The sequence below is a fragment of the Callithrix jacchus genome, chromosome 11 (assembly GCF_049354715.1).
Source record: "Callithrix jacchus isolate 240 chromosome 11, calJac240_pri, whole genome shotgun sequence".
NCBI classification, from domain to species: domain Eukaryota; kingdom Metazoa; phylum Chordata; class Mammalia; order Primates; family Cebidae; genus Callithrix; species Callithrix jacchus.
The window spans coordinates 108,116,645-108,133,174 of NC_133512.1; the positions used below are offsets into that span (position 1 = coordinate 108,116,645).

A 16,530-nucleotide genomic window follows, 5' to 3' on the forward strand; every position below is an offset into this window, starting at 1 on the left:
TTTGAAGTGATGGTTATGTTCACTAGCTTTTGTTATTCCACATTGTATCCACAAATTATGACATCAATTTGTAACCCATAAACTTATACAATTATAAATTGTCAATTTACATAAAAATAATTTGTTGCAAATAATGGTTAAGATGGTAACTTTTATGTGTATTTTAGCACAATTTAAAACTTGTTTTTACAGGAGCCAATTTAAAGGCGCTTTTGTTGGACAGCTCAAACATCTAAATAAATAATATTTGCAATTAATTGATACATATAAAACATGTAACCTCCATGTCTTCAAGGCTTTTAATCCTAGCAAGTGGGTGGGCTGCCTGAGCCCTGGAGTTCCTGACCAGCCTGGGAAACATGGCGAAACCCTATCTCTACCAAACATACAAAAATTAGCCAGTTTCATTACCCAGTCTCAAAATAAATAAATAGATAAAAAATTTTAAATAACATTAAAAATAAATAAATAAAATATTTAAAAATCTCCATGGTTTCATACTTGGTAAGGTAAAAAGAAAAAAAAAAAGGGAAAGGAAAGAAAACCTCACTGGTGGAGACCGATCCAAGATGGCCGATCGCTAACATCTCGGGACTGCAGCTCTCAGTGAAGGCGGGGAGAACTAGACGACGCCACACTTTCAGACAAATTCTGGTTGCTCACGGAGCAGAAGATCCCTAGTGGAGAAGTCACACGGGTGGCCAGCGCGACTTTCGTGGCCGGCTCAGCGGTTCCGCCGGCGCCTCGGCACGGCAGCTCTCAGAGCCAACAGGTTCAGAGGACCCACAGGGGCCCCCAGCACAACACCAGAGCCCGGCGCAGCGGCTGTGACAGCACCTCGGCGCGGCAGCGCTCCGCGCAGAGTAAACGGGACCGGTTCCCCTTCTGACCGAGGTTTGGAGCCCCGGGAAGGCAGAGTCACCTACTACGGACACAAGAAGGAAGCCAGACGAGAATCCTGGGCAGAAAAGCACCATCAGTTTTGCCGCTGCTCTGGCCCTGGGAACTAACAACCTGGATGCCCACTCAAGAGACTTAATCTGAAAGTTGGTAAATTCAAAGACCACGGGAGGATAAACTTACAATGATGGGAAGAAACCAGCGTAAAAAAGCTGAGAATACTCAAAATCAGAACGCCTCTCCCTCTAAAGATGATCACAGTTCCACATCGACAATGGAACAAGGCTTGATGGAGAACGAGCGCATCCCAATGCTAGAATATCACTTCAGGGAATGGATAATAACAAACTTCGGTGAGTTAAAAGAACATGTTGCAGCCCAACGTAAAGAAACTAGGAACTTTGAAAAAAGGTTTGATGAAATCCTATTGAGAATAGACAACTTAGAGAGGAATATGAGTGAAACAGTGGAACTGAAGAATACAATACAGGAACTCCGAGAAGTTTGCACAGGTTTAAACTCGAATTGTTCAAGAAGAAGAAGGGATATCAGAGGTCAAAGTCCAACTTAACGAAATAAAACGTGAAGAAAAGATTAGAGAAAAAACGATAAAAAGGAATGAGCAAAGTCTCCAAGAAATGTGGGACTATGTGAAAAGACCAAATCTACGTTTGATAGGTATACCTGAATGCGATGGAGAGAATGAATCCAAGCTGGAAAATACCCTTCAGGAAATTATTCAGGAAAATTTTCCTAAACTAGCAAAGCAGGTCAATATCCAACCCCAGGTAGTACAGAGAATACCACAAAGATATTCCTCAAGAAGAGCAACCCCAAGGCACATAATCGTTAGATTCACTAGGGCTGAAATGAAGGAGAAAATACTAAGGGCAGCCAGAGAGAAAGGTCAGGTTACCCACAAAGGCAAGCCTATCAGACTTACAGCAGATCTCTCAGCAGAAACTCTATAAGCCAGAAGAGAGTGGGGGCCAATATTCAACATCCTCAAAGAACAGAACCTTCATCCCAGAATTTCATACCCAGCCAAACTAAGCTTCACAACTGAAGGAAAAATAAAATCTTTTATGAACAAGCGAGAACTCAGAGATTTTATTACCACCAGGCCTGCTTTACAAGAGCTTCTGAAAGAAGCATTACACACAGAAAGAAACAACCAGTATCAGCCCTTCTAAAAATAAACCAAAAAGTAAAGAGCACCAACATAAAGAATTTACACCAATGAAAGGATAAAACAGCCAGTTAACATCAAAGGGCAGTAACCCTAAATTTAAATCGACTAAATCCCCCAATCAAAAGACACAGCCAAAACCCAACGGCATGTTACATCCAGACCTGTTTCACATGCAAGGATACACAAAGACTCAAAACAAAGGGATGGAGAAAGATTTACCAACCAAATGGAGAGCAAAAATAAATAAATAAATAAATAAGCAGGAGTTGCAATTCTCATATCGGATAAAATAGATTTTAAAGCAACAAAGATATAGTGGTAAAAGGATCAATGCAACAACAAGAGCTAACGATCCTAACACCCAGATACAAAGAGACTTAGACACAATGAGACAGAAAATTAATAAGGATATCAAGGACTCAAACTCAGATCCGGAACAAGTAAACTTAATAAATATTTATAGAGCTCTCCACTTCAAATACACAAAATAAACATTCTAGTCAATACCACATCACATGTACTCATAGGTTTAAATGAAACATTGATTGGCCATTATTAGTACCCATTTTTTTTAAGAATAAAGCAGTATTTCCACTCACTCTCCCTCTTTCTCTTCCTCTTTCTTCCTCTCCTTTACTCATTTTTTTCTTCTTTCCTTCACTCAAAAAAAAGAAATCAACTTGTAAACCTCTAGATCCAGGTTGGCAATGTCTCTCTCATTGCTTGAATTCCTTCCTTCCCTTCCCTCCCTCTCTCCCCCCTTCCTCCCTTCCTTCATCCCTCCCTTCCTCAAAAAAAAAAAAAAGAAAGAAAACCTCACTGGTTACAGAATTTCCTCAGTAAACGTATAAGCTTCAGACCCCATCATTTCATTGTTTTACAGTACCTTAAAATTTACTCTATAGGTCACTGTTACCTTTATTTTCATCCTAACATGTGCTTATAATTGTAAAAACTTGAATGACATGTCTCTGCTCCACCACATTGATAACTATTCCATCAAAAACTAGCAAAGGCAGCTGGGCGCAGTGGCATACACCTGTAATCCCAACACTTTGGGAGGCTGTGGTGGGCAGATCCACTTGAAGTCAGGAGTTTGAAACCAGCCTGGCCAACATGGTGAAACCCCAACTCTAGTAAAAATACAAAAAATTAGCCGGGCGTGATAGCACACACCTGTAATCCCAGCTACTCATGAGGCTGAGACAAAAGAATTGCTTGAACCCAGGAGGCGGAGGCTGCAGTGAGCCAAGATTGCACCACTGCACTCCAGCCTGGGCGATACAACGAGACCCTGTCTCAAACAAAAACAAAAACAAAAAAACCTACCAAAGGACAGTATAATTACTTATATATTTATAGGGAAGACTAAAAACAGAAGGGCAAGTGTAATTAACTGTTCAACTATCTTGAACAGAAGATCTATGAATATTTTGAGGAACAATAATATTTTCTTGAAATGCTTAGAAGCATAGAAGTATTTCCAAGTTATAGTACAAAAAAACTAATTCAGAAACCCATGAACAATTAGAGATCACTGAAAAGTTACAGTGTGAAAAACCTAATTCAGAAAAGCCCATGAACAATTAAAGATCACTGGAAATCAAGCTTTTTCTTCCCCTTAGGAAGTTCATTCACACAGAGGGACTGTGAGTTTATTATCTGGTTCTGTTTCATCCTTTGCTTCAGTTGGCAGGAAGCTTGTAAGACAAATTTCTGGTTTGTTTTTAGTAATTCTGCTATATTTTGTCATGTATTAACTTTACTCTTGGTTTCCTTTACTCTTTTTTAACATTATTTATTTATTAAAAACATTTTTTTTAGAGACAAGGTCTTGCTATGTTGCCCACCTGGTCTTATTCTCCTCAGTTCAAGTGATCCTCCCGCTTCAGCCTCCTGAGTCGCTGGGACTATAGCAAAGCTACTATGCACCATCTGATTTCTTAAATGCCTTCTTATCAATTGTTATTTTGTTATATATACCTTGGTAATTGACCTCAAATGCTTTCTGGAACACAGTGGCATCTAAGTAACTGACCAAATTAATACATGAATGTACAAAAATGATAATAAACAAATTAGATAAAATGTACCCACAGATTATGCCCATTGCTCTCTCACCTGAGGTTAGCCTAGCAGGATACTTACTCTTTATATCTGAGGTTCGTAAACTGTTACCCTACAAGGGGCAGCCTGAAGGTGAACCTGCTGTGCCTCCTTCACCACAACACCAGATCAGACCCTAGGTGTATTTGGTATTCAGATTTCATTTAAAGAAGAGGTTTTGATGGCAACAAATGTGCAAACTTGTCTACACACTCCACGCTCATTACACACACATCAACTGTCAACTGATGTCATTCATTTGATTGTGTGCGGTCTTATATTTTTCTCATATTCCTAAAGCTTCATGTTAAGATAGTTTCCAGGCACATCACTAAGTCCCTAGCTCTGCTGCTCTGAGACCATCTTAATAGTAAAGAGTACTTTTTGAACATTATTATAAAGTACATACTGTAACCTTGAACTTCTGGTCTCAAGTAGTCCTCCCTCCTCAGCCTCCCAAGTAGCTGGGGCAACAGCAATGTTGCCCTGGATAATTAAAAACAAAACAAAACAAAAAAAGGAAACTTTTGTGTGTGTGTATGGAGACAGGGTCTTGGTTTGTTGCTCAGGCTGCTCTTGAACTCCTGGCATCAAGTGATCCTCCCACCTGGGCCTCCCAGTGTTGAAATTACAGGCAACAGCCACTGTGCCCAGCCTAGAAGTATTGTATAGGATGAAGAAAAGAGAGGTGAGATGACTATTCATCTAAGAGAGAGATGTTCTTTTTTTTTTTTTTTGGAGATGGAGTTTAGCTCTGGTCGCCCAGGCTGGAGTGCAATGGCACGATCTCAGCTCACCGCAACCTCTGTGCCCTGGATTCAAGCAATTCTCCTGCCTCAGCCACCCGAGTAGCTGGGACTACAGGCGCGCACCACCATGCCCAGCTAATTTTTGTATTTTTAGTAGAGACGGGGTTTCACCATGTTGACCAGGATGGTCTCGATCTCTTGACCTTGTGATCCACCCGCCTCGGCCTCCCAAAGTGCTGGGATTATAGGCGTGAGCCACTGCGCCCGGCCTGAGAGAGAAATTCTTAAAAGAGGAACTATTAAGTCACTACTTCACTTTTGCCATTAGAAAGCAGACATAACTATTGTGATATATGCCTGTTTGCTGGCATCTTTCTGGAAGTGCACTAAGCCATAGAGGAGGAAAGCAGTCCCTTGGCTTCCATCTGTTGGATTCATGTGGTGTGTGTTGCACATATGGCAGAGTCATGGGCATCTTGCCAGCTGTTGAGCTTTGGGATCCATTCTGATTGCTTCTCCCAAATAAGGCAGGATGCATCCCATTTACAGGGATGCAAACATTCCATTGTCTTCTTTCATTGCTCAATACTTTATTCCCACTGATGACATCAGTCATGTTACTGTGTTTAGTTGTGTGTACTTCTGTTAGAGTTCCTTCAGAGCCAGGCCTGTGCATTACTTATCTTTGCATCCCAAGTACCTGGCATATGCTTAGCACACAATAAAATAAAAATTAGATGGGAACTAGAATATATATGAGGTTAGATCTCATAAGTCCCCTGCTCTACCAGTTACTGTATGTTTAGTTATTCAGTCAACAAGTATTTGAGAGCTTTCTTTTTATATGCACTGCTCATATAACTTCCAAATGGGCTGTAAGTATGAATGGGCTGTTATTCAGCAAAGAGCCAAAGCTGGTATGATTCAGCAGGAACCACCAGCCTCGTAGTGGAAAGGGCTTCTTAGGGAACATGTGCTTTCCTCTCTTCTAAAAAGTAACCTGTAGGGCCCAAAACTTTATTTCCCTCCTTTCACTCTAGGGCTAGGTAAATAGAGGTAGAAGGCACATGACATAATCAGGTCCCGCTCTCATCACACTCAACAGAATATCATACTGAGAACCAAATAATAAACTTTAATTTGAATATAATACAGCAGAATAATTATTTTGAGGTACAAAAATAATTATAAAAGATATTTTTCCCATTTACAAGTAATGTATGCTACAGATTATAAATAGTACACTAATGCTATAAACTGTCCGTATTTCACCATATGCCTAAGTCTGGGTCTTCCTCTCTCCTCTATCATCACATGTAAAAAAACCAGCTGTGCAATACTACTTCGCAATCCCAAAACTCTGTTAAGACATTTCAGAAGTAGCTATCTTTAATAAGAGAATTATATGATACCTCTCTTTAGTGTTTATGTTTTTTGGCTCAATCCTATAGAAGAAACGTTTACAAAAATTAGTCTAAAATTCTGCCATTTTTGGAATATCTGTTTTTTTCCCCAAAAGACAGGAAAATGTCAGGGAGAATCCAGAGTGCTGAACTCAACAAAAGCTCATTTAAAAGTAAATCTCCATCAATGGAAAAGCTTTTCAACTATAGGCAATTTGAAAATAATAGCAATTCACTGGAAGACAAATTTCACTGCCAAAACCTGCTGACGAGTTCTACCTGTCTTTTCCATTACCATGTTTCCTAATATTTTAAGTGAGGTAAGAATTACAAAAATTATTCTAAAAGTTACAGCAGGTTCTACCCAGATCAGACCCATCTAGTTCCTAAGATGCCGAGAACCATTTATTATTTAAAAAGTAGGAAGAACATGAGGGAACAGAAGCTTTGCATATAAAAAAAGATGCAGCTTTCTTTCCTAGAATTCAGTTATTTAGGCCAGCTTATTTTTATTTGTGCTCTGAACTGATTATACATGGATAAAAGATAGGAAAACTGGCCATCTTCCTGAGTAGAGGCGAAATAACCTCTTGCGACAGTCCTGAAGGTGAAGGCGATGGATCTTCAGTCATTGATCTCTTCTTGGCTGCTTTCACTCCTGCCATGTTCTCATCTCCTTTCTACACAACGCCTTTATTCATAAGTGGAGTGTTGGGATAAATGGAACAACTAATACAGTGCCTACAGGGATTCTCCTGACTTTAGTGATGGAGGAATTCTTTCTTTCAGTTCTCCTCTATCTATTTTCTTCTAGGTAGGAATGGTTCTGCACTTTCTAGACCTGTAACTCTAGGTATCTTAAACTAATAGAAAAAAACTATATAGCATAAAAACATAGGTAATATAAAACAGAAAAATGTGGGTCTGTTTTCTGGAAACAGGTTGTGAGCTTAAGGATGCTCAGTTGTATAGTAGGTTTATGTTATATGAGCTCAGAAACATGGGGCTGGGGGCTGGGTGCAGTGGCTCACACCTGTAATCCCAGCACTTTGGGAGGCCAAGGCAGGCAGATTGCCTGAGCTCAGGAGTTCAAGACCGGCCTGGGCAACATGGTGAAACCCCATCTCTACTGAAATACAAAAAAATTAGCCAGGCATGGTGGTATGTACCTGTAGTCCCAGCTACTCGGGAGGCTGAGACAGGAGAATTGCAAGAACCCAGGAGGGAGGTGGAGGCTGCAGTGAGCCGAGATTTTGAAACTGCACTCCAGCCTTGGTGACAGAGGGAGACTCCATCTCAAAAAAAAAAAAAAAAAAAAGAAAAAAAAGAAACATGGGTCTGGAATATGACTTAAGACAGACAGCCTAGCCATTAGGAGGTCCCTCAAAGGACTTTACACAATTCATGTTTTATTATCATTACGTTAATAACTGTCCACAATGCATAAAATAATCACTGTCAGGGAGAATCCAGCCCTACTTTCAAAACCGATGTTTGTTCAGCAAGACACATTAAGAAGAACCTAACCCGCTTTGTTACCTAAAATATTATGATACCAAGCTGTAATGGACTAGTGAGATTCATAAACATTGTTTCTTGAATAACTTTAGAGGTACTGTAATTTTTTTCCTAGTATTCACCTTTTTTTTTTTTTTTTTGAGACAGAGTTTTGCTCTTTTTACCCAGTTGCTGGAGTGCAATGGCACGATATTGGCTCACCACAACTCACCACAACCTCCGTCTCCTGGGTTCAGGCAATTCTCCTGCCTCAGCCTCCCGAGTAGTTGCACTACAGGCGCGCACCACCATGCTCAGCTAATTTTTGTATTTTTAGTAGAGACAGGCTTTCACCATGTTGACCATGATGGTCTTGATCTCTTGACCTTGTGATCCACCCGTCTCGGCCTCCCAAAGTGCTGGGATTATAGGTGTGAGACACCGCGCCTGGCTAGTACTCACCTTTTTAAAAAATTGCAATACTCATCTTACTGCACTGTAACATGTTATTATCATCAACAATTTAATTACTGAAAGAGTAATCCTACAACTCTATCCTATAAATGACTAGACAGTTTGATAAAGGAGCTTACTGCCATTCTAGAATCACATGGCTAGGTATTCTCCCAAGATTTACAGATGTATTTATAAAACCCTTTATGAAATTCCCCAACAAAATGGGATAATGTACAGAGATGCCTGAAAGTTATATGATAGAATGATGCTGATTCTTGCACATCAAAGACATTTGTTATTGCAGTCAGGAGACAATGCCATAAAATGCTAACAGAAAAAAAGTTATACTGCTTTCCTTAAAGTTAGTAAATTACATAAAGTACTCTGAGCATTTTTGGAAGAAAGGCACCAGACAAGCCCAAAGTCTTATTGCTAGGAGGATCATACATGGTCACAGACTATGGTACTCTGCTCAGCCAGGAGACTAGGTCTCAGCAAGTCAGTCACTGACCTTGAAACTTAAAGAGCAAGGAAGGAAAATGTCAATAAAACAGAGCCCTGTATCACAGATTAACTTGAGTGAAAATAAATTATAGTTTTATGTCAAAGTGGAAGCTGGTTCCTAGGATGCTGGAGCTATCTTAGATGGGTACTCTGTTTTCTTTGGCCCATTTCTTCATGATCCGGATGATGTACTCTACTTGAGTGTTACCTGTGCTTCTCAGTAAATGGACCACTTCTCGAAGGGTCTCTCTGAGGAAAAGATTTGAAAATACAAAATGCGTCAATGAAGAATGAAAATTTAAAAATAAAATAAACTCTGAACTGTCCTTCATACTGTATGTCTTGTAGGGCATTTTTGGTAATAGACTCTTCCACTGTGTATTCATAAAGCAATTACAAACTTCCTAGTCTTATGTCCTTATGGTGGCATAGTAAAATGAAAATTATGTGAAATCTCTCTTACCAATCCAAGTGTTCCTTGTTTATCCATACTACCTACATACATTCTGATAATCTTTTGGCCCTCTCTCAGATGACCTCAATATTCCCATTCCTACTGTCACTCTGCATGACTAGAAAGGGTATATTCAGGAGTTAAGTTCAAGTTCTAGCTCTAACACTAACAAGTCACTTAGTTTGTCTAACTCATAGATTTCTACCTGGTTTAAAGTGGTAATCATGTTCAACTAGGCATCACTGTCAAATTCATAAAATTTGACAAAGCCAGAGGAATGAGTAATTTGTTTCAAGAAAAATAATACATGAATAAATATGGAAGAGAGGGACATTAAAGACTAAGCCTAGCATTTATGTTTGATTTAAATTCAATTAAAATTAAAACGTATTTTAAGTAATGCATACTAAAACCTCCCTATGCCTTAGCAAATCTATAGGCAACGGACTACGAACCCATTTGCTTAAGAGTCTTCTCATATTTTTTTACTTCTTTTTCCCCCACAAACAACCTCTTTCACTTAACCAATTGCTTTTAAACTTTTATTTAGAAGTCTTATAAGATAGGAAGTAATTTTTGATATTTTCTTTCAAAATTATCACATTTCCTATTCAAATTTAAGTAGTGTATACATTCCATGAAATTATTTTTAGAAAAAGGAATTGAGTTGTGTTTTAATGTTTGTTTCAAATGAAACTATAGGCCGGGCATGGTGGCTCACACCTGTAATCTCAGAACTTTGGGAGGCCGAGGTGGGAGGATCACCTGAGGTCGGGAGTTTGAGATCAGCCTGGCCAATATGGTGAAACCCCATCCCTACTAACAATACAAAAATTAGCCAGGCATGGTGGCATGCACCTGTAATCCCAGTGACTTGGGAGACTCAGGCAGGAGAGTCACTTGAACCCAGGAGGCAGAGGTTGCAGTGAGCTGAGATCGCACCATTGCACTCCAGCCTGGGACACAGAGCAAGACTCCATCTTAAAAAAAAAGAAAAAGAAAGTATCAGCCACTTGATTTTATGTAAACTAATGTCTCAGTATTTCCTTGAATATGAGAAGGTGAACAAAACCATAAGAGTTATTAACCACATCTACTCCATTCCTAATTCTTTGAGACTTAAACTAATGGACAGAAGAAAAAGCCAATAGGCAAAATACCAAAAACAAACAAAAAACCCAAAAGAGTAGATGAGTAAAAAACAAAACTTTGTTTATAAAAATGGCTATTCATTTGCAACCAAATATCCATCTTGCTCTTATATTTGGAGGCTGTTAGTGTACTCAATGTATATATAACTTAGATTTATCTGATTCTATTACATATGACTTAGAATCATCTGATTCTACAAAATGTTTCTGGAGGAAAATGGTCAGATAGAAATATTTAACATCAACATTTTTTTCATCATTCTAAAACATCATTATAATTGTGTGTTTTCAGAAGACATCATCCAAGAGAAAAATTACTTTCCCTCAAAAACAAGAAAATGAGTAGAGGCAGTATTTCCTGCCTGTTTACTTACTTGGGTTCTCTCCCAGCTAAGATCATCTGGAAAATGCCCACACAGGCACCCTTTTTGCCTTTCCAATATTTGGGGTTGGGATCCAGCCTCTCGAGGACGTCAAAAGCTTTGGCAGAATAGTAAAACTGACCCATCTGAATAAGAGAAAGTATGTGCTAATACTTGCAGTAAAAAGATTGCACGGAAAGACCCTGAACATAAAGGTAACACGAAACCGAACTGTATGAAATAAGTGCATGGGTAATGACAACACTTTCAGTTAGCAAGTTTCAATTCCTAATTAAAACAATAAGAAGGAAGATCACAGTTTGGGTACACAGGCTCAGTTTAAACCACCGACGTTCACTCAGTTTTCAATAGTTTAACATTTTTTCTACATATAGTCAAGTTATACTTCAATCAGCATTTTTGCCATTTCTTCTAATTGTATTCTAATCTTGAGGAGCAACTCTGATTATTGTGATTTGAGCTGAGCATTTTTCAAGTCTCTTCAGTGTATTCTTTTTTTTCTTTTGAGACGGAGTTTCGCTCTTGTTACCCAGGCTGGAGTGCAATGGCGCGATCTTGGCTCACCGCAACCTCCGCCTCCTGGGTTCAGGCAATTCTCCTGCCTCAACCTCCTGAGTAGCTGGGATTACAGGCACGCACCACCATGCCCAGCTAATTTTTGTATTTTTAGTAGAGACGGGGTTTCACCATGTTGACCAGGATGGTCTCGATCTCTTGACCTCGTGATCCACCCGCCTTGGCCTCCCAAAGTGCTGGGATTATAGGCGTGAGCCACCATGCCCGGCCATCTTTTAAATATTTAATGCATTTTGACAGACATTTTCCCCGACCATACTACACATTTCCTTGATCTCACAGAACTGCTGAATGCCATTAAATTTTGCTTAGTTTTCTTTTATTTAAAATTTTTTTTATTCATGACTTTTTTTTAGAGATACGATCTTGGTGTATTGCCCAGGCTGGAGTGCAGTGATGCCATCATGGTTCACAGCAACCTCAAATTCCTGGGCTCAAGAGATCCTCCTGCCTCGGCATTCCAAGCAGCTGGGACTACAGGTGCACAGAACCATGCCTGGCTAATTTTAAATTTTTTGTAAGACAGGCTCTCACAAGTTTACCCAGGCAGGTCTCAAACTCCTGGCCTCAAGTGATCCTCCCACTTTGGTTTCCCAAAGTGTTGAGATTACAGGCTTCAGCTACCACGCCTGGGGCCAGATGAGTTTTCTTATTTGGTAATCGTAAATGCACACTGTTATCAATTTCACTTAAGGCTTTAAATTTCTGGGCAACTCTATGGTTTAGCTACTTCTCTATTCCTGACAGATGTTTTTCTAAGTCTTTGAAAATTTCCTTAAGACAGCCTTCTTAGCTTAGCTTTATTCTGTACTTCACAGGGAAAACACAACTTTTCTCTCTTCTGTTCAAATGATATTTACACCGTCATTAAACCTTTCTTCTTTTCTGTCTAATGGGAAGAAGTTTTTAAAAATTATTTTCAAGGTTTATACTTCTGTTTATGTATTCTTTGAAAAAAAAGTCTTTATTGTGAAATAACACACATATAGAATGGTATATGAAACATCCATCTACAGCTACTAATTATAATGTGAAAATAATGTAAATACTACCCAATTCAAGACACTTGAGAGCAACACAAAAGCCATATGGTCTCCCTCTTTTCCATAGCCAGAGGTAACTACTATTCTGACTTTTATGCTCATCAGCTCTTTGATTTTCTTTATCTCTCATATATACACATCTTTAAACAATATAATTGAGTTCTGCTTCTCAGAACTTTCTATGAATGAATATTGTAAATATTCTATTATGCCTTGTACCTATGATTCAGCATTATAAGATCAATCTATATTGCTGTATATAGATCTAGTTGAGTCATTCAAAAATTTTTTTTTATTTTGCCAGGTGCAGTGGCCCACACCTGTAATCCCAGCACTTTGGGAGGCTGAGGTGGGTGGATCACCTGAGGTTGGGAGTTTGAGATCAGTGTGACCAACATGGAGAAACTCTGTCTCTACTAAAAATACAAAATTAGCTGGGCATGGTGGCACATGCCTGTAATCCCAGCTACTTGGGAGGCTGAGGCAGGAGAATCACTTGAACCCGGGAGGCAGAGGTTGTGGTGAGCCGAGATCACGCCATTGCACTCCAGACTGGGCAACAAGAGCAAAACTCCGTCTCCAAAAAAAATTTATTTTTAAGTATTAGTAATTATAGATCCATGGACAAAGACAGGTCAGAGGTCACATGTACCTTTCATCTAGTTTCCTCCAAAGGTTATAACTTACATTAACAATAGTAAAATATCTCAATATAAAAATCAGGAAATTGACACTGGTACCATGTATGCTGACGATAGTCTTGTTATTTCATCATATGTGTAGATTTATGTAACCACAACCATACAACTATCAAGATACCAAATTACTCTTTTTGTTTGGACACAAAGTCTCGCTTTGTCATCCAGGATGGAGTGCAGTAAGGCAATCACAGCTCACTGCAACCTTGAACTTCAGGGCTCAAGTGATTCTCCTGCCTCAGTCTCTCGAGTAGCTAGGACACAGGTGTGTGCCACCATGCCCAGCTACTTTTTAAAAAATGTTTTGTAGGGCTGGACGCGGTGGCTCATGCCAATAATCCCAGCACTTTGGGAGGCCGAGGCGGGTGGATCATGAGGTCAAGAGATTGAGACCATCCTGGTCAACAAGGTGAAACCCGGTCTCTACTAAAAATACAAAAATTAGCTGGGTATGGGGGTGTGCACCTGTAGTCCCAGCTACTCGGGAGGCTGAGGTAGGAGAATTGCTTGAACCCAGGAGGCAGAGGTTGCGGTGAGCCGAGATCACGCCATTGCACTCCAGTCTGGGTAACAACAGTGAAACTCCATCTCAAAAAAAAAAAAAATGTTTTGTAGTGTCTCACTATGTTGCCCAGGCTGGCCTTGAACTCCTGGCCTCAAGCAATCCTCCTGCCTTGGCCTCCCAAAGTGCTGGAATTGCAGACATAGGACATTGTGCCTGGCCAAGATGCAGAACTATTATGTCACCACCAAGATTTCCCTTGTTACGCTTTTACAGTCACACACACAACCCTCCCTGCTCACCATCCCTAACCTCTAATAACCTCTAATTTGTTCTCTATCTCAATAATTTTGTCATTTCAAGAATGTTATATATATGAAAGCAAACAGTAGGGGGACCCTTTGAAACTGGCTTTTTTCCTTCAGTATAATGCCCTCGTTACTCCCTGTTGATTTAAGTTACTTTGTACCAACAGCTTGTCCCCGTTATGGTCACCCTGCAACTGCAAGAGGGACTCCCAACCAAAGTTTGGTTTGGATGCCACCACACACACACAGCAAGAGGAAATGAAACATTTTCTTACAGAATTGAAGTCTTGGGAGAGTAGAATGGCCCTATTATGCAGGTCTGAAAAGGCCTGAGAGAGCAAGGAAAGAGACTGGCCTTGGTGTTTACTGTGGTTAGGAGGTGGGCCTATGTTGAAGGTTCCTGTGCCTGGTCAGGGCTTTGTGGTTTCAATCACTCTACAGGGACAAAGAAGGGAGCAGGTAGGTTTTCTTACCATTTTGTCCAGATGTGGGGCACAAGGGGAAGAGAATGGGGTGAGGCTTAAAAGCAGTCAGCAGTCAAACATCAAGAAATGGAGTCAGACTTCTCATAATAGTTCCTTTTTATTACTGACTAGTATTCCATGCCAAACCAGTCTGTTTAACCATTTACCTACTGCAAGATTTTGATGTTTCCAGTTTTAGGCTATTACAAATAAAGCTCCTATTAACATTTATATATTAAAATTGCGTTACTAACATTTATATATTTCTGTGGATAGAGGTTTTCATTTATCTGGGATGAATACATAGGAATGCAATTGCTGGGTCATATGGTAAGTATGTTTATTAAAGAAACTGCCAAACTATTTCATGGTGGGTTTTTTTTTTTAATCCTTTTATTTTTGACCTATGTATATCAATATTTTTAAAGTGAATTTACTGCTGAGAACACATAATTGGTTTTTTAAAATCTACTCTGTCAATAGATGTCTTGTAATTGGCATACTTAGACCATTTACATTTAATTATTGACATATTAGGGCTCAATTCTGCCATTTCCCCCCTTATTCTCTCTGTTTTTCTTTGACAAGGATATCACATATATGTTGGATAAAGACATGGCCATGTGATCCCCATAGAGGGAAAATAAGAAAACCTGTATTTGACTTTTCTAGCCTTCACCTACACCTCTTTTTCCTGCTGTTCCTGTAGCGTGACGAATTGTAGCCATGAGTCTAACTTTAGTTACATGAGTCCCTCTAGAAAATCACCAAGCTTGTGAGTGGTCATGGGACCACTGAGACACCCGGTAAGTCTAACTTGTTTTTCAAGTAGTTATCTTCCTTTGATGTCAACCCTGTTCCCCTTTCATCTTCTCTAGGGCCTTACTCCATCAAAAATGCCCCATTCTTCTGAATCTTTAATCTTCCTGTTCAATGGCTCATTTTCTTCTGCTGACAGGCATACTCCCCTACCCCCATTCTAAAACTCTACACCCCATCCCCAATCCCAAACTCTGTTTTTCCATTTAAGTTGGCACTATATTTTTTCTCCTTATCTTCAATATCAACATTTTTAATACTGTGGTCTACATTACACTCACTGCATCTGCTTTTTAATCTGACTCTATTCTCTGCCTAATACTGTCAGTCCTCATGCCTTTCAATCCGGATGCAGATTTGACACTGCCTTGGCTTTTGACTAAATAGGAGCAAGAAAAAGTCATGAAAAGCATTTTTTCCCTCTGTCCTCATTGTTTTCTTTCCCTTCTGTTCATCCTCTCGTTCATTTACTCTTCTCTTCCGCAAGGCTCCTCACCCTGTTTACTGGGTCATCCTATTCTCTCTCATACTTTGCTGTTGCTGCTGCTGTTACTACCACGGCTACTACTATTGCTATTACCACCATTAATACTGTTAACTTCTAAATCTACATTGTGAACTCCTGTGAACTGTTAAAAATCTGCATTGCTAATTGCAATGAATACCAAAGCTCCAAGCACAGCCCGTTCATTTCCTACTTGTATTATCTCTGCTGGGAGCCTCAAAGACACTTCAAATTTAATATATCTCAAACTGAAATAATTTCCTGTCTTCTAAGGTTTTCTTTCGCTCTGCCTCCCCTAACTTAACTAACAGCATTGGCATCCACCAAGTCATGTTAAACCATTATTTTCAAGTCTCCTGTGTCTGAAAACCTTTTCCACTGGTGGTGATTCACTTCCTTTTTTGGTAATGATTCACTTTGAAATTACCTTTTGTTGATTAATTAACACAAGACTCTCTTTACTTGACATTTACCTGTATTTTTGACATTTTTGGATGAGATATTCCAAAAATAGGAACTTCCAGAATTTGAAGTAAATTTTTTAAAAACATTTTAATCTATAGGTTAGGTCCCAAAACTACTAACTTCTCCCAGCCTTTCCAACTTCCCTGCCCCTCCACACACACACACCAACGTGCATAAAAAACAGCCATTCCTTTACTAACTCTGACTAATTTTTTATTCTCGTTTTCTGGTTCCTTTGTCTTTCCTGTCTGCCATTTGCACCTCAGTTTGGTTTGCAACTCTTCCCCCTTTACTTTTTACAGTGAGGTACTTGTGTCCTCACTGTTTTTCAGTGAATCCAGTCATGCACTTCATA

The 16,530-nt window shown here is 39.5% G+C and overlaps 1 protein-coding gene across 4 annotated transcripts in view; it reads right to left on the minus strand.

Moving 5' to 3' along the window:
• Positions 1–8,356: 8,356 nt before the first annotated feature.
• Positions 8,357–16,530, minus strand: part of IFT56 (intraflagellar transport 56) — a 78,764-nt gene continuing 70,590 nt past the window's right edge. For all 4 annotated transcript variants that reach the window (XR_013524225.1, XM_078343688.1, XM_035254632.3 and 1 more), the window contains 2 exons: positions 10,787–10,920; positions 8,357–9,056 (listed from right to left, as the gene is read on the minus strand). Coding sequence is in view for 3 of the 4 variants with exons in the window: in XM_078343688.1 (XP_078199814.1) it covers positions 8,945–9,056; positions 10,787–10,920 (246 nt within the window). In the remaining variant the exon portion in view is untranslated. The remainder of the gene's footprint in view (positions 9,057–10,786; positions 10,921–16,530) is intronic.